A 17,809-nucleotide genomic window follows, 5' to 3' on the forward strand; every position below is an offset into this window, starting at 1 on the left:
TTTGGTAATATTGCTTCAGGGTCCCCACGTGAATTGCAGTTAGCATTGACATGTAGTCACTAGGTCAAATCAAGCGGTAATAGCACGAATAGATAGAGCCAATTGGTAGCACGATTAACACGACCAGACCCTTCAAATCAGCCTTACCATATCCTATCCAGGATGGCAGCACGACAGGACTCTGACAATGTTGCATGGGACCGAAGCGACAAGCTCTGGGAGGAGGCCATGAAGCAAGTCCGATCTGCCTCAGCCTGTCGCAAAGTCGTATCTTTTGCCGAGAAGATGTTTACAAAACCCGCGACTTTGGTCACCCCCTTGATCATTGACGGCTTCAATGTGCTCTATCCCATACGCATCGAGGGTCTTGCCACCAACGTTCTCGTTCGTCTGCCCTGCCCCAACCAAGCGCTGTTTCCTGAAGAGAAGACACTTGCAGAAGCCGCGACCGCGGCATGCGTTAGCCAACGTACTCTTGTTCCGATCCCGAAACTTTTCAGTCACGGCATTGATGCCGATATTGGGCCGTTCATGATTATCGAAGACGTTGGATCTCGACGGGGCATGGGCCAGGTCCTGGAAGCTCCCCGAGATGATCCTAATGACACGCCCGTCTTGCAACCGGACATTCCCGAGGACAAGCTCAAGTGCCAGTATTTTAAAATGGCACGGTGTGTGCTACAGCTTGCACAAGCTACCTTTCCATGTATCGGAAGCCTCGTCGAGGCAAGCAACAAGTCGTACCGCGTAATGGGACGCCCCATCACTCTCAACATGCGCAACATGGTTCAGCTTTCCAATGTTCCAACATGCATCTTTCCTCCCAAAGGCACCACGTACCGCAGCGCTGATGAGTGGTATACCGTCTTGGCTGAAATGCAAATCGCAACCCTCGTCTTCCAGCGCAACGACATGATTTCGTCAGAGGACGATTGCAGGACCAAATATGTCGCTCGGCAGCTGTTCCGCAGATTAGCCAAGCAAGGGCGACTATCAATTTTCGGATTCGCTGAGGATAACTGGTCGTCCTGCTGCAAGGACGCCCCCGCAACATTGTCCGCGCCAGACGGCTCGGGCTCTTTTCGCCTGTGGTCCGATGACTTCAGACCTGCCAATGTGCTCGTCGATGAGAATGACCATGTTCTCGCGGCCATTGACTGGGAATACGCATACGTCGGGCCAACGCAATTCGTCCTTGACCCGCCCTGGTGGTTACTTCTCGACGTGCCAGAGATGTGGGATGATGGCATTGATGACTGGACTTCCGTCTACGAAAGCCGGCTGCAGACCTGGCTTTCAGCCCTGGAAGAGGCTGAGAAAGATGTGCAAGCCGGTTCTTCACGGCTCTCGGAATACATGCGCGAGAGCTGGAGGACAGGCCGCTTCTGGCTCAATTATGCCGCGAGAAAGAGCTGGGCCTTTGATGCTGTATACTGGAAGTACTTGGATGAGAGGTTTTTCGGTCACCGGGACAAAGATATTTCCACGGAGCAATTGTGGAAGACGAGGGTAAAGCTTCTGGATCAAGAGGAACAAGCGGGGATGGAGGCGCTCGTGCAAGTGAAGATGGCGGAGATGCAGCAACGAGTACTGGTTGAGTGGGATGCTGTGGAAGCGAGGGAACGACTGTCTTCCCTTCTCTTCGACTGATTTCACATAGATGCCGCTCGCCGGCCACTATGACTGTGATGTTCGACTTACTGCAGGGCCTGGCGCGATGGTCACCATCGTCATTGGTCCCGTAGCTGCTAGTGTCAATGAATGTGAAGCGAAGACCCGGCTGTTTCTTGATGCGTAGTTGATCAACCATGATTGATCCTCCCACCTTCGTCCGCGACAGAGAAATGCCACCAGAACACCCAAGTAGTGCGCCAGGTAGGGGACCTCGCATCTTCTCCTCGTGTTCCAAAGCATCCAGAAAGGTGTCCAATAGGTTTGTATGCTTCCATCCAAGTGATATACCCGCCGGGCCAATACTCTGGGCTTTTAACAAGGAGCCACCACGGCGGATTGAACGAAAAATGTTATTGTAATATTATTTTCTCGTATATTTTAGGAAAATATCTGGTAGTAGTATAAGATATTATACTTCTTATAAGTATACATATCACCAAGTAAACGATGCCTAGCTATCTCAGTCATTCAAGCAAGATTTCTGGCACTACAGCCGAAAAAAAGTCATGGCTTGATATACCTAGGTAGTCTTGGTTCATTGTATCACACACAGTCAAGCATATCCAACGCCGGCCCATCAAGTAGCCGTTGTGCCCCGACCTCAACCCGAGCATGTCGATGGCTCACCCCCTCCACGCCGGGCACTACGAGCACGAAAGCCCATCACTCACAGCCTTTCGAATCCACCGCTCAACCACCCCCTGAATCTCGCCGCTATTCTTCTCCAGAAACATCATGTGCCCGTTCCCATGTATCCCAACCTTGGCCAGCTCCAAATGCTCAACCTTGTCACACCCCGCCTGCCGTAGAAACTCGACCGTGCAATGGTCATACACAGCATGGTACGACGCCTCCCCCGTCACGACCAGCATCGGCTTACCCACCAGGTTCTTCAGCCTCCTCGGCGGCGGATCACTTGCCTGCAGCACACACTCCGCCAAACCCGGCCCAGCAGGCGGGTACGTCACCTTGACAAGGTCCCTCTCCGGATCCGTCACCAGAGGCTCATACGTAATGGGCGCGTCGAAAATCCCCCAAGGCTTCGACTTCCTCCCACTAAACACGGCCTCCTGGAACGGCGGCCCCTTGGGCTCCACGAGGACCATGGCCCGGACGAGATGGGCCCGGACGTCGGTAATCAGCGGCGGATAGGCGCCCGCCTGGCTGTGCCCGAGCAGAACGACAGGCTTGCCGATCCTGTCCAGGAGCGCCGCGCCGGCCTTCTGCGCCGCCAGCTGCTGGTACGCCTCGTTGTTGACAAAGGGCACCGTGGAGGCGTAGAAGGCGTCAAACACCGGGTCGCCCATGGCTCCTGTCCCCGGCCACTGCGTGTGCATGGCCGCTTGGGGCCACTGCCTCGAGGGCCGGGGCGCCGTGAACCGGTCCCGCAGGAGCTCGGCGGGATATGCGGACAGGGAGGGCGCCCCGTCGCCGGGGTGCCATGCCGAGCGGGCGCGCAGCGGCTGGTCCACGACGTAGACTTCGTAGCCTTGGCGGAGGAAGTCGGATGCCCAGCCTCGGCCGCCGTCGGGCTTGTTGAGGAAGTTCTAGGGGGATGGGTTAGCCGCGGATGCGTAGTGCAGAGGGAGCTGCGGCGTAGGGGGGGACGGCCGTACTGTCCCGGTCATGCAGTTCCCGTGCATCAGCACTATCGGCCACTTCTGCGTGACGCCCGGCGCGGGCACCAGCTTCTCGACGTACATTTGGTTGTGGAGGAGGTGGCCGCCTTTTCCGTCCTCGGCGTACTCGCCCCCGGCGTAGAAGTACGTGCGGACATGGGGGACTTCGGCCTCGCCGGAATCATGCTGTGGGTTTGGGGGTTAGCGACTGCTTTGGTGACGAGAACTGGTGGGTTGTTTGTGGTGTCAAGGTTGAAATCGCACCTCGTTGGGCGGAGCCATTTCTGGCTTTGACGCTAATTTGTGGAGGGCCGACAAAGATGAGATGGAACCGTTTTGAGTTCCCCTTTCTGTATGTGTCGTTGAAATTGTCCTACTCGCCAAGTAGTACTCATGTCTTTTCCTCCCCGGCGGTCAAACGCGGTTGGCAACGTCCGTTTGAACAAGCTGTGTCAAAGGTAGAAGTGGATCGATCATGGCCGCATTTGCGAAGAGAAAGTTGGGGTAGATGATGGTGGGGAGGGGAAGAGCCACAACCGAACTTCAATGCTCCGTAGAGTGTTGTTGATCTCTAGCTTCTTGCCATATTTCTACAATCTATTGACAGTCGATTTCGGAGATTTAGTTCGTGTTTATTGAAATGATACCATAAATCTAACCAATATGTGTATGAGAAAGGTCAATTTTCAGGATGCCCGTATTTCCCAGCCCAAGATTATGCCAAAAAAACACCGGCGCACCGGCCTTAAGTCTCACTTTTATACGCCAACAGCTCTACCAGTTCGCTCACATTACCCCTAGACTTTAAAAATTCATGCTCCAGCAATGCATCCGCCGAGGCACGCTGCTCAGCATCGACCCTTAGACATCTCGCCAAGAATGACTTGAGCAGCGGGCTGTGTTTGTCCGGATGGCGCAATGGCGGTGTCCCGGACGTGGCAATGAGATACAGTGCCCGTAAAGGCTGCTCGTCCATATATGGCGGCTCCATTTCTGCCATCTCAATAGCCATGATCCCCAAGGACCATACGTCAATCTTGTAACTGTACTTCTTTTGTCGAACCACTTCGGGGGCCATCCAATATGTGGTGCCGACCATGGTGGCACGCTTAGATCTTCGTTCGTTGAGTTTGGCACAGAATCCAAAGTCGGCTTATTCTGAATTAGTAGGTGCTCTATTTAGGTATGCGATTTAGGACGCCGACATACTGATCTTGATGTTTCCTCGGCTGTCCATGAGAACATTGTCGCTCTTGATATCTCGATGAATGACACATCTCGCGTGAAGATGCTGTAGCCCTTTACAAGTCTGAAGCTGTTAGTACGCCTCGACAGAACGTCCTAGTCCAGCCCCACGTACCTCTCTGCAAATGGTTGCCATATGTCTTTCGGAAATTGTTGAGTTATTGTCTATAATATCGTTCAATGCACCACCATCCATATAGTCAATCACAACCCATAGTTGTCTGTTCTCGTTGACGAGGAATGCCTCGAGGAAGTTGATAATGTTCTCATGTCGGTTCTCCCTCATAATCATAATCTCATCCACAAGAAGTTCCTTGCGAGCTTGACGTGCAAGAACCATTTCTTTAATTGCAACCCGAGTATTCAAGCCTCGATCGAGAATAATGTCGCGAGCAGTCCCAACAGCCGTGGCCTTGATCTTGGCAACATATACGGAGCCGGAAGCACCCTGCCCAATCTTCTTCTGTCTAGCATATGAGTCATCTGGATTTCCTGAAGACACAACTGTCTGTAACTTGGAAATGAGCTCAGCCTCTGACGTAGTTTGATGTCGAATAGTCTGTCTTAGCATTGACGGAACAGGAATAGGCGTTAACCCGGGGTCTTGGGCTGGCTGCAAATCATGTTTAGGACAGACCTCAGGCGGGACGAGCGCCGGGTTTGCTGTAGCTGTATCCGCATCTGGCTGCTGGGCGATAGGCCGAACCGGCTGAGCAGGTACCCGTCGCAACTTCGGAGCCAATGGTGCTGGGTGTAACAGCTGGGTGTCCTGTGTAGCCTTTCGTGTAGCTTTCCCGGGGGTTCGAGGAGGAGATACGGCTATATGCTTGAAAGGTATGTTGGGCCGTCTCTCCTGGCTTCGTTCTCTCCTCTGTTCGTGCTGTTGGAATGTGAGTTTCACGTGGCCGCCATATGCAGTATATGCATTCTCCAGAGGACGAGGAGATTCATTAGTTTGAGCTGGAATAGTTGGATCCTTGCCAGAAGCCTCGTTCAGCTCCTCGAGCAATCGGGTTGCTCGGGTTGGTGACAGTGCCAAATACTGTTCGGGATTGTTAGACTTTTTTGTCAGATCGGAATAAAAATCGACAGCTTCGATAACGGCTTGTGGATTTCGTGCGTAATCCTCTTTCGTTATTGTCGACGCACTTAACAACTGAGCCCATTCGTGGGGCAGGCCGACGAATTCTTTACTAGTTGGATTGAACCCAACGTGTACTGCATGCGAAAAGTTGGTGGGATTGCTCACCCCCCCTAATCCCGGACATGCCGTATATATAAAGTCAATCCAGCCGTATAATTCATCCTCCGTTTTGGTCTTGACGTGCAAGATGCGCATGCCACCCTCCTTCTCGCCAGGGCTAGATGAAGTTCCATCGGCTTTCCTCTTAATTTCCAGAATCGGGGTACCAGTTTCGACGCGACCAACGCCGACAACATCGTTCAAAAAGAGTGTGTACACCGACTTGCCTCCTTCTGTCTTGCAAAAGTCGAGCCACTCTCTGCTGAGGACCAAGTATCTGTCCTTCCAGGCTGTGATAAAGCTGCCTTCCCTTACTGTGACCCATCCTTGATGCCGTATTGGACATGGCACCAACCCCGCCGCGATGTTCTGTTTCCGCCGTGCGACGGGCAGTGAGACAGTGGAACCTGTGTAGGTGGTTACAGTCGTACCAGGAACCGGCGAGATGGCAGTATTTGCCAAGGTGGCCCCATGTGCGCGTTGCTGCCGTGACATATCGGTCGACAGTGGACACCCTTGGGTGCCAGAGAAATGAAGATTGCTGAATGATCGAGCACAATCTGGTGTTCGAGAGGCGATTTCTGTGTTTTTGGCGCTGATTCGCCTTTGGTCTTGAGAGCGACGGCGCTTCCCTCCTAAGTTGAGAGACGGTACTCCGTATGGGAGTGAAGGAAAAGACGACGAGTCTCTGCTATGAAGTAAATGGAGCCAACCGCCCTGCGCTCTTGATGCCGAACATCTGTTCACGAATACCAAGACAGACTTGACAGAAGGAAGAGCGTCAAAAAAAAAGAGTTATGTGAACCAACAGGCAGGCCGCGCGAGCCACGTGGTCCGGTTGAGGAGCCTCTGGACGGCCAACAATCAAAGTCAGATATGGTGACCCAGAGCAACGAATCCCTGCGGCAGGACTCCGTGGGCTCTCAGACTGTAGAGTTTTTCTCTTCTTTGCTTCGTGGACGCGATCTATCGTTGCCCGTGATGATGAGGCTTAAATTCGAAAGTGTGGAGGTGGGGAAGACAGGAAGTCCCCAACCAACAGCACTGTTCTCGATTGTCCTGAATGTGATCCTCCTGTCAGCAGGGGTGGGTTTTTCAGCCTCCGGCCCGGAGGGCGACATGCTGGCGACATGAGGCTCATTGTCGCACTGGATGGTGATAATTGACGGCGGGCAGTGAAGTTTGTCGCGAAACCAAGGTGAATCGTGTTTCGCCATTCTAACCGGGATTTGCAATATCATATCTTTGGCTTGATTGGCCTGACCGGCTTGCGGCTGGCTGAATGACGATCAGTCCGTGGACAGAAGAGGATGAAGAGGAAAGGTAGCGCCAAACGGCCAACAGAGGCAACATCAGCGATTGATGGGTTTATGAGGGACAAGGTTGTAGATTTTGTGTCTTGGGAGTTTAATTTCGCAAGCAAAAGAGATGGGGACTGCTCACCCTACAGTCTGTGGCAGAATACATTTACCCACAAAGAAGTATATACTAGTATACATTAATGTACTATACTATAAAGCGCGATGGACAGGTACTTGGCCTGGTTAAATTTTATTGCCTACCACGCCTTTTGAACCGCCCCGTCCGCGAGCTGGGCGTGTTGCTCCTTAAGGCAACTCTCTCCGGCGAGGGCAAGAGGGATCAAGTGTCAGATGCCGCTACCCCGCCCCCACTTCGGCTCAGGCTCCGGCTATTGAACGCAGCACTAGTCAAGACGACGTCGGCGAATGATTGACATGTAGCAAACCCGACACTGAATCACTGCGGCATTCCAGCCCGCGAAGTCGGACCAGACCCTTGACCGGACTCTTGGCGGGGATTTAATTGCCACGATCTGTGCTCTGGATGCTGTGATTCTGGAACTCTGACCACCTGGATTTTCGTTTCCACCGCGATTTTGGATCTCTTGCTCGCTCGCCGCCTGCTTGCTGCACGCAATATACTCACCCCAAAGCATTGGAAACCAAGTTGGATTTGGTTATTTTGGACAAGCATCACAATGGCTTCACAGAGCGTCAACGCATCCGTTCTACACGGAGCCAAGGACCTGCGCATTGTACAAAACCCTGCCCAGCCTTTCATCTCCAGCATTGCGCATACTAATTGACATGCCCAGGAAACCCGTGATCTGCCAGCTCCTGCAGCCGACGAAGTACAGATTGCCATCCAGTCCACCGGCCTCTGCGGCTCAGACCTGCACTACTTCAACCATTACCGAAATGGAGACATTATTGTCCGCGAGCCCTTGACGCTCGGCCACGAGTCGAGCGGCACCGTGGTGGCAGTCGGCTCCGACGTCAAGAGCCTGGCGCCCGGAGACCGAGTCGCTCTCGAAGTCGGTCTGCCCTGCGAGACATGCGAATACTGCAAACAAGGCCGATACAACATCTGCCGCGGAATGAAGTTTAGAAGCTCGGCCAAAGCCAACCCCCACGCGCAGGGCACGCTGCAAGAAAAGATCAACCACCCTGCTCGTTGGTGTCACAAGTGAGAGTCCCCCGCACCATCCTCCAAAAACACGTGCTGATTCACACAGACTCCCGTCCCGGCTCTCTCTAGATCTAGGCGCAATCATTGAGCCACTCTCGGTTGCTATGCACGCGCGGAACCGTGCCAACCTGCCCGCCGGCTCAACAGTGCTCGTCTTTGGCGCCGGCGCGGTCGGTCTCCTCGCTGCGGCAGTCAGCAAGGCCGACGACGCCGCTGCCGTCATCATCGCAGATATCCAAAAGGACCGCGTGGACTTTGCCGTCGCGAATGGCTATGCGGACGCGGGATTCGTTGTGCCAATGGCCCGCCCGCAGTCGATTGAAGAGAAATTGGCGTATGCGCAAGACGTCGCTAGCCAGATCAAAGAGACCCAAGTCCATGGCAAGGCTGTTGGCGAAGTCTCTGCCGTCTATGAGTGCACCGGCGTTGAGACCTGCACGCAGACGTCCATCTACGTATGTCGAGCGATCTTTGCTCTTTGCGCCAATGAAGCTAACCGCACGGCATAGGCAACCAAACCCGGCGGCAAGGTCATGATTATTGGCATGGGAAACCCGATTCTCACGCTGCCCATGTCGGCAGCCGCACTGCGCGAAGTCGATCTTGTGGGCGTTTTTCGATACGCCAATGTCTATGAGAGAGCGATCGAGCTCCTTTCAAATCGTCCTCGTAATATGCCGGACTTGTCTTCGCTTGTCACCCACCGATTCAAGGGCATGGAGCACATTGGCGATGCATTCGCGATGGCGGGCAGAGTCAAGGACGATGATGGGCGTCTGGTTCTCAAGGTTGTAGTGGACATGAAGCAGGAGTAGGGGGAGTCATTGCAGTCGTGTAGTTTAGTATCACTATAAAAATAGGGAAACATACAAAGTAGGAGTCTAGCAGAACTGTTGCAGTCTTTAGTCATTTTTAACTCTTCTCCATGATCGTGGCTATCTATGTAATTTACTGTTTATCTGGGAAGCCAAAGTTGATCCCGAATGGCGGATACACATAACGCTTCAATTCACCCTTCTTAGTCAGGTCGTCGGAGTAGTCTGTCAAAACCTTCATGTCGTCGGCGTCCAGCTTGACAATCTCCAGATTGGCCTTGATCCGAGCAGGCGTGACAGACTTGGGCAGGACAGTGCTGCCGCGGGCAACTACACTCTTTGGTTAAGCCAAGGGATACAATGCGTCATCCCAACAATGATTGCTGATTACGTACCGTGGTAGCTGAGCAGAATAGTGGAAGGATTGACACCCTTCTTCTCAGCAAGCTTGACAACGGGCGCGGCGCTCATCATCGGCCCACCAGTGCTTCCGAGCGGGCTGTAAGCCATGACGTGAATGCCCTTTTCGTTACACAGGTCGACTATCTCCTGCTGCGGCAGGCTGGGGTGGTTTTCGATCTGGTTCACGGCGGGGACGACCTTGGCATGCGGCAGAAGCTCCTCGAGGTACTTTTTGCTGTACTAGACTGGCGTCAGCGACGGAACGACACGCGGTAGTTTTTGGACGCACGTTGCAGACGCCAATGGCCTTGGCTTTGCCGCTCGCAAACACCTGCTCCATCTGCTTCCAGGCCTCGACGTGGTTCCAGTCGCGGATAATGTCGCGCGAGCCGTCGGGCAGGGTGGGAAACTTGTCGTCGTTGCCTGGATCCGATTTAGCATGATGCAACCCGACAGTCCAGCTTCGAGGTTTGTTTGCCCACCTTTGGGGTTGAGCAAAACAGGCCAGTGCTGCCAGGCGATTAGCAAAACGCTCCGCAGGCAATTCTCCTTCCCATCGCACAAGCGCACTCACAATCAGGAGCAGGTCGACGTATTCCAGCCCCAGGCTCTGCAAGCTCTTCTCCAGGCCCTCGGCCACACGGGTGTTGTACGTCGCCCACACCTTGGTCACCACAAACACGTCCTCGCGCTTCACGCCCGCGGCAAAGGCCTCCTTGAGCCCCTGCCCGACTTCGCCTTCATTGCCGTAGCAGTACGCGCCGTCGACGAGCTTGTACCCGTTCTGGAGGGCGTACGAGACGGCGGCCTGGACCTCTCCAGGCTTGGATTGCCAGGTTCCTTAACAAAAAAAAAGACCAGCCTTGTTAGCGTGGCTCACGGGTTGGCATCGCGGATAGAGTATACGCACCCAGGCCCACGGCGGGAATCTCGGCGCCGGTGTTGAGCTTGAACTTGAGGTCGGACATTTTGCAGATGCTCAGAAACGGGAGGAGTAGATTTGGGAGGCAGGGAGAGCTGCGCAGAGTGGGATCAGGGCCATTATATTCGCGGCACTCTTTTTTGGCCTTGACATCATCTCTGGCGCGGACGTTGCATTTGCTGTCCCCGGGATATCAGTAACCGATGGCAACTACTGCAATTGGTTGCCGTCGGCGGGAGAAGCTCAAGTCGGGGATGGCGCGTGGAGAGCGTGGAGAAATATCGACTGGAGTCTGGTTGTAGCCACGGAGAAAAAAGACCGCCAGGGTTTTTTGTGGGCCTGCGGGGTCATTCTGCTGCTCAAGCGGGATTCCTTTTTCTGGTTCCTGGCGTGGTCTTGTTGCGTTGGAGACGAGCATCGGGGTCGGTTCGGGCGAGTCTCCGTTTCTCAAAGTGAAGGTGCCGTGAAGTGTCTTTCTAAGCTACCAGACGTGTTGCCGGGCTTAAGGAGCAGAGTTCCTCCTTTGTTTTGGAGAATCGTGAAACTAGCTGTTGGGCCTTCGCCTGGCAGCACTGTAATTCTGCGGTCTGTGGGTATTTTATGTCCCGGGGTTAGGGTTATACGCAGAGTTGCTCGGAAAGTGTTACAAGATGAGCTATTCCGTGTTCGCGCAAAGGTGAGGGTATTGTACGGAAGCGAGACGGTCGACGCGAATTTCCTTGTCCATTTTTAGTAGACTCACCGGCAAAAGGGGAGCCATAAAGATTTGCCGTGATAAATGAGGTCAGTCATGGCCATGCGTGTGACCCCTCTGAAGTTCTCGGAACCCCCTTGGAGAAGATTGCAGGGTAATGACTGAATTATCGGCCCGAGTAGCCGTCGTTTTTGTTCCCCTCGGATTGAAAGAGTTTCATTGACATGGTCAAATAAAATAAAGAAACCGCCCATGAGCACCAGAGACTGCGACGTAGAGACAAAGGAGACAAGGAAAGGCGCCGACCAGGTTAGTGGATCAAAGGTCCAGGTAGGTCCGAGGAACAGCATGTGCAAGACGAGGACAAAGCCGTGGGCAGAAGAAAGAAGTGTTGGCCCTTGGCGGTAATTGGTCATGATCATCTACTCTAAATTTGCGACTTTGTCGACTTCGGAACCGTCATGGATGATCAATTGTCGATGATGGCAGCGAGGGGGCCTCCCAACGCACCATGTGCCAAATCGACTTTGACCTCGCTTTGAACATGACATTGGTCATTGTAATAACGTCTGGTGGCAGACGTAGTACCATACGTTGCTTGTTAAGGACTCCTTTAGACAATGGGCATAGGAGGGTTACTTGCTGACTAACCACCCGCACCCGATTTGAACCCTCTTCAGACTATTTAATACTTCTTTACTTGCCATGCAGGAAGGGTCACATCTCTGCATTGCATTTAAATAGGTTCTTTTAATATCTAGTATATCCTGCGCCCTCGACTTGCGGCTCGTGTTGAACCCCAAACCACAATTCTATCCTCGCATCTCCATCTAACCCTAACCCTATACGGCATCTGGCTATCGCGCTATACTACAGTATCCGGTAGCGGATGAAATAGCGATTGGCAAATCGATCTTGTCAGCTATTGAATTCCATGTATCCAGACTGGCCAAGCTCTGCTGCGGATTTGGTGCCACTGCCACAATGCTTTGGACCTAAACTGAGGCCCTTTGACTTTCAGGGCCCGCAAAGTATCGACTTTCTTGAATTCTTGGGAGAGGGTCTGCATTCATTTGTATTCAAGGTGGAAATCCTAGGCCGTATCTACGCTTTAAAACTTGTGAGTAACGAGTTCTGTCTGAACAGGCACACGATATAATAGCATGTTGACTTTCTACCTAGTTCAGGTTTGAGTACGTATGGGGGTGGGACGGCATTCCAAACGACTTTGATAGAAGCGACATCACTGCACTGACTACGATTTACAATTATTCGGAGCCCTTTAATCGTGAATGCCGAAGTTTTGGCCGCCTTCAAGAAGCGGGCTACGAGGAGCTCGCTGTTCAATGCTTTGGCTACTTACTCCTCGACCAAGAACACGAGCGTGCCATGAGGGCCAAATTTAGCAACATGCGACACGTGCGACTCGAGTTTGATGGTAATAGTGAATGCCCTGGATATGAAGACGTACGGGGGAGCTTTCCAGGCAGAAGCGGTAGGCCGCCACCAATCCGAGGCATTGTCAAAGAATTTGGTCTTGGTGTAGAGGAATTGAAAACGAGGGATATGAAGAGACTTTTTCGAACCATGACGCAGCTCCAGCAGCTTGGCATCATCAACCTCGACGTCGGGGACCGACAGCTTATTGGTGGCAAGATTTGCGACTTCAGCACAGCCATCACCGTGCCGCACCCCGTCACAACCCCGGAGCTAAACCCACATCTTTATCTTGAGAGTGAGTCATTGCATGTCTTGCAACTCGGGACCTTTCTCCTTTGTATGAATGATTATTGGACATTTGACGACATGGTCCGGCTATGGAATGAGGAGCACGAGGACCAGAAAACTGAAATATCAGCTCGTGCCTACCCCAGCGGATATGGCTGCCGGTTCGACTACAACCTGCGAAATACACCATCTCGGGCCCGCGTCTATACTTTCGTCGACCCAAGGAAGTACGATTGGAAGGCATGTACCGGTACTCCGGCCCCAGACGCAGCAAGAACACGGCATGGTCCGCAAACAAGACAGAGAACAAAAAGTCGCGCTCAGGCGACCTCTACACGAGGCGTGTCGAAAACTCGACCACGCCTTGATAAACGGCCGCCTAGGTGGTACCTTGATTGTGATCCACGGCTGGCGGCCGGTTTAAAAGAGGAGACGGAGTGTATTCACCCTGTCCAATGGCATGCCAAGAATGGTCTTATCTATCCACGTATGCGAGAAAAATTGTCTAGATGGATGCGTTAACAAAGTGGTATTCAGAGGCTATTGGTCACGATGGTTGTTTCAAAACATATTCTAGGATCTGAATCAAGGCCTCGGTGGAGGGTATAAAACGAGTCAAATTTCCCGGGCCTTCAGCAAGTTGAAGATAGAATTGAGTACATGATGAAAACGTCGTCAAATCAGCCAATGGAGGCCGCCAAAAGCTTCCCACACAAGTTCCTTTTCGCTGTGTGAATTGCTGTAGATTTTCCAACATATATAGCGGCGGACGCCGAGTAATTTCACCAGGGATTTGAGTCTTTGAATGGATCCTTGATGCTTTGAGAGGTATTTCAATATTTCTCAGTATATTTAGATATAACTAACGATGGTAGGTTACTGAGACAGCCGGTAGACTTGAAAGGAAAAACGCAGGAAAAAAAAAAAGAAAAAAAAAAGGGACGAAAGAGAAGAAGAAGCAGAAAAATAGAGCGGAGATCAAAGTCAAATCAAGAAAGGCAATGCGGCTACTTGGCAACATGGTCATTGAAGGAATCTAAATGCGTAAGCTCGCTGATACTGGCCAAGTTGCTCCAGTCAGGCTGCTCAGACTGCTGGCCCGGATGACCGAAACCAGACGAGCCTAGGCTATTGAAGTCAGGCCCCAGATTTGCGAAAGATGCCACATCTTCAAGCAAAGCATTAAAGGTACGCGGCGAGAGAGGGGGGTCAGGAGTGCCCTTTGGCTTCTCAAAGTTCGAATATTGATGGCGATATAGAGTTCCTTGCCACCCCTGAACCTCTCTCCATTGGTTGATTCTAACCACATCTCGCTCGCGTACAATGTTGCGGCTCTGGTCGGGGGCCATGGCTAGCATGCAGAGCCACCACAGAGCAAGATCCGTCGTGAGCGTATGGATGCCGTGCTTCGTCCATGGGACGGGCATGATTTCCGCCTTGAACGAGCAACCGTCCGCTATGCTGAAGCAGCATGCAACTAGCTCGTCTTCTGTCTGAATGTATCCATATCGGGTCCCGGCATTCTGGCAAATATTTGCCAGCTGTCGTATTGGCCAGCTGAGCTGCTGGCTGGGCCTCTGGAGCTGCGTCAGGAGTTTCGTACAGCTCCATTTCTTGCTTGTTCTCCCAAAGCCAACAACGAGAACGGGCTGGAAGGGGTCGTCGATGCCGATGACGTGGTCAACAAGGATGGGCGTCGACACAGTAGGTAGCCTCGCAATAAATGAGTCATCGGGCGTCGAATAACTGAATGTGAGGTTGCTGGATTGGCATAATTCAAGTTGTCTTTTGGCATAACGGGCAGTCTGCTGCAACATCTCGTCATTCCAGCCGATCAGGTGTCCGATGTCTTTGTCTCTTTCGGTCACAAGCCCTTCAAGCTCCTTGGGCTGGGGCGTGGCTAGGCCGAGTTGGGATACGTCGGTGTCGAGGACGTGACCGTAGGCTTCGTTGAGACTTTCCAAAGTGAATTCATGCCAGACGGTGATGCCCTTTACTCTTGGCCATTCGCCGGTCGTGTTTTTAGTGAGCCGTGTTTCTCGACGTATGGTTGGCTTCTCCTGACAGAGAAGATGGCGCAACGTCATATTGGCATGCTGGCTTGCCATGTTCACTGCTTGAGACGGTCAGTGGAGGCAATGAAATGGTTCATATCGTCATGTAGAGAAGGGAGAAGAAGGGTCTGCCTCTGACACGGGTGGGAAACGTGGTTTTAACGAGGCATGATGATTCTGCAACCCCGCCTCTGAGGTAGGCTATTATTGGCGGAGGTACAACTTGAGCTGTGTGATTGTGTTACCGTGGATTTGTTTTTAAGCGCCGGAATTGCATTTCCTGTGATTGGTTTTGTGCCCAATGCGGCTGCAATCATGACTTGGGCAGCAGGGACGTGCTCCGTCTGTTGGACGCGTACAGTGGTCGAGTGAGAGGCAAAACGTTGCATAACAAACATCAAGTATCAGGTACCTGAATATATTATAGTATGTTGGTGAATACTAACTACTTGGTGGGCAAATCTATTCTGCTGCGGACTGCATCTGTCATGTTCCGCAGAAGGCCGGGCTGCCGGGAAGTCTCAAGTTCAAATTTTCGAATTGACATTTGAAGCTACTAGGAAGGCCAACCTGCCACACGCAAAGAGAGGTAACACCTGCGACTGCCGGAAATGAAGGCCCTGGGTTCTTCCAGATGTCCCTGCTACTTTGGGTAGTCTACTGCAGCCCTCAAGGCCAAAAAGGCACACTCCAGAATCCGGATGTGACTCGGATGCCAACGAACAAAAAGGCCATGGCTTATCTACAAACCTGAGAGCCATGACTGTAAAAGGATACAAAGGCGTTTTGTGCTCTCACAGATGTGCGAAACGCAGCAAATACCGAGACGAAGCCTTCTTTGTTTCTTGACAGAGTGGTGAAGCTTTGTCACACGGCTAGGCCGCGACAGAGGGCCAACACGTTACACAGAGCATCACGCGATCAGCCCGGAAGCCCGGGGCCTTGCACCCGCACCGACTTGCATAAATAAAGCTTCCCAAGACCAAATCCCTGAGAGAAACCAAGGGCTTCTGACAGTTCAAAGCAGATTATGAGCATGAATGAGATTTTTGTTCCAAGCCTTGCCATCTCAGCCCCTGTCATAACAGCCATAAGCCCGATGCCAGACATCAAAAATCTCAAGGATATCATTGGTTCAGAAGGCCTCAACTTGTTGCAATTGGTTAGAAACCGATGTCGGCACGTTTGCATGTTTCTGATTCATACCCTGGTCCACAGCCTTGCTTGCGGCAGTGACAAGGGCATGTAGTCCGCTGGCCGGAGATTTATTAGGAAGTACCAGGGATTTTTCAGCTCCAGGGGTGCAATTGTCAAGCCCAATAACTGTTGTGACAGTCTAGCTTAATGAAAACAATCCCGTATGCAGAGTACAGCTGGCCAAGTCTTCGAAATACCAGCCGTTATCAAGAGAGGTCTGAGCTGTTGGGCGTGACCAAACCACGTGGCTGGAAGAAGAAGTAGTTGCCCTTTGAAATTTGTTTCTGACAGACGACTGAGTTGATACCCGTCGAGCCCATGCAGTAAGAACCGTTTTCCGCAAGTGCTACGACACTATGGAGGTGGCAGGATATGCTTATCCATCGGCAAGTACACACTGATATACTATATATGGAGCGCGATAGCCAAGTAACAGATGTGGTTGAACGCCTTTTTGCCTCCTACTATACGTGTCAGTAAAGCCATTTCCTTCCAGATCACTCTTTAATTGCCTGTTGCGCGATTGATCCAAAAAAGGGACAAGGTTAGGAGCTTGACAGCACTGGCGGCTATGACTCGGTTGCCTTGAGTAATCCTAATGTACAAGCTCGTCTTACAGCAACCACAATAGACTGACTCCTAATACTCGTAATAGTATTCGCAACCCGACAGAGTCCACCTCACACAATTCCCGCACCTAGCGTCAACAACTACAGGTATCTCGCCATGACCGTTCGCCCAACGAAATCCCGTCAACATTTTACCCTTGTACAGATACACCGCCGGTCATTGCTAACAGGATACATGTATCTGTTTTTGTAAAAATGAAAGACCTTCTGCTCTACTTGCAACTAGCCTTGCCAACACCGTCGCGCAGACCCATTCCCAGTCCACGGCATGCTCACGCCTCCCCCGACTCTTCCGAAAGCCTCCCATCACTCACATCCGCATGTTCCTGGGACAAGTTGCCGATAGCTATGCGCACAGGTTTGTGATAAAGCTACCGACAGGTGCTGACTTAACCAACACGATGCTGGGGTGATGGGAAGACGGTCGCCACGTGTGAGCCACGGGGAGGCCAAGTGTGACGCCCCCAACCATCCGAGTCACTTCAAGATCCAAGTCTAGAAAAAGGGAATTGCAACGGGCTGACCAGATGAAGTGCTTGTGCAGTGAAAAACGGGCGGAGCCTGCAATATGAGCGGCCAGACGGGAAGAGTCGTGTGCAGTCAACGGGGAGCTGCTGGCTTTTCTGAAAACCCCGACGAGGCAGCATGAAGACAAGAGTGTGCTGTGGGGAGAAACGTCTTGATATGCAGTTACATACAGAGGCGGTAGGATTTGCGCACCTGGTGGCGCAAGGTGACGTTGGGTTGCGTAAATACATATTGCCTGCGACTACAAGTACGGAGCAGCTAGCTCAAGCCGAGACGAACGCAACAGATAACATCGTCGGTATTAGCTGAATATAGTCCTTGTTTTAGTTCCATGGCATTCACTTTGTGTTGCACTCACATGTCCAAGAGATGGCCGATTTGGCACTGCGGAATAGACCGCCCGTCCGGGCGACTCCTCGTCGGCCTCGGCATCCTTGGGCCGCTCTAGCCTCCCGAGCATGCGCATTCAAATACTACAAAAGACGATTCTTGCCCGTCACCAACACTCTCCCCCGCTCGCATCGCCACGTGCAGCCCCGATAACACGAAATGCAGATGAGAAGGCATCG

General features: G+C 52.4%; 7 protein-coding genes across 7 annotated transcripts; 3 read left to right on the top strand and 4 right to left on the bottom strand.

Annotated features, from left to right (window-relative positions):
• Window positions 1-162: 162 nt before the first annotated feature.
• Window positions 163-1,650, top strand: G6M90_00g083530 (uncharacterized protein; the record flags this gene model as incomplete). Its single annotated transcript, XM_014688087.1, has 1 exon — window positions 163-1,650. One exon carries the CDS (start codon window positions 163-165, stop codon window positions 1,648-1,650), a length of 1,488 nt encoding a protein of 495 aa, XP_014543573.1.
• Window positions 1,651-2,318: 668 nt separating this feature from the next.
• G6M90_00g083540 (uncharacterized protein) lies at window positions 2,319-3,575 on the bottom strand (the record flags this gene model as incomplete). Its single annotated transcript, XM_014688088.1, has 3 exons — window positions 2,319-3,221; window positions 3,291-3,479; window positions 3,558-3,575. 3 exons carry the CDS (start codon window positions 3,573-3,575, stop codon window positions 2,319-2,321), a joined length of 1,110 nt encoding a protein of 369 aa, XP_014543574.1.
• Window positions 3,576-4,038: 463 nt separating this feature from the next.
• STE20 (Serine/threonine-protein kinase STE20) lies at window positions 4,039-6,276 on the bottom strand (the record flags this gene model as incomplete). The annotated part of the gene is made up of 3 exons (XM_014688089.1): window positions 4,039-4,445; window positions 4,503-4,602; window positions 4,654-6,276. 3 exons carry the CDS (start codon window positions 6,274-6,276, stop codon window positions 4,039-4,041), a joined length of 2,130 nt encoding a protein of 709 aa, XP_014543575.1.
• Window positions 6,277-7,780: 1,504 nt separating this feature from the next.
• On the top strand, window positions 7,781-9,086 carry ladA (L-arabinitol 4-dehydrogenase; the record flags this gene model as incomplete). Its single annotated transcript, XM_014688090.1, has 4 exons — window positions 7,781-7,837; window positions 7,898-8,268; window positions 8,318-8,726; window positions 8,781-9,086. The coding sequence occupies 4 exons, from the start codon at window positions 7,781-7,783 to the stop codon at window positions 9,084-9,086; spliced, it is 1,143 nt and encodes a 380-aa protein (XP_014543576.1).
• A 133-nt stretch (window positions 9,087-9,219) lies between these two features.
• gar1_1 (D-galacturonate reductase) lies at window positions 9,220-10,456 on the bottom strand (the record flags this gene model as incomplete). The annotated part of the gene is made up of 6 exons (XM_014688091.1): window positions 9,220-9,416; window positions 9,482-9,728; window positions 9,778-9,911; window positions 9,971-9,998; window positions 10,063-10,328; window positions 10,399-10,456. 6 exons carry the CDS (start codon window positions 10,454-10,456, stop codon window positions 9,220-9,222), a joined length of 930 nt encoding a protein of 309 aa, XP_014543577.1.
• A 1,582-nt stretch (window positions 10,457-12,038) lies between these two features.
• On the top strand, window positions 12,039-13,256 carry G6M90_00g083580 (uncharacterized protein; the record flags this gene model as incomplete). Its single annotated transcript, XM_066131228.1, has 3 exons — window positions 12,039-12,224; window positions 12,287-13,059; window positions 13,136-13,256. The coding sequence occupies 3 exons, from the start codon at window positions 12,039-12,041 to the stop codon at window positions 13,254-13,256; spliced, it is 1,080 nt and encodes a 359-aa protein (XP_065987384.1).
• Window positions 13,257-13,839: 583 nt separating this feature from the next.
• Window positions 13,840-14,919, bottom strand: G6M90_00g083590 (uncharacterized protein; the record flags this gene model as incomplete). Its single annotated transcript, XM_014688093.1, has 1 exon — window positions 13,840-14,919. One exon carries the CDS (start codon window positions 14,917-14,919, stop codon window positions 13,840-13,842), a length of 1,080 nt encoding a protein of 359 aa, XP_014543579.1.
• Between the last annotated feature and the right edge of the window lie 2,890 nt (window positions 14,920-17,809).

This window comes from Metarhizium brunneum, chromosome 5 (genome assembly GCF_013426205.1).
Source record: "Metarhizium brunneum chromosome 5, complete sequence".
NCBI lineage: Eukaryota > Fungi > Ascomycota > Sordariomycetes > Hypocreales > Clavicipitaceae > Metarhizium > Metarhizium brunneum.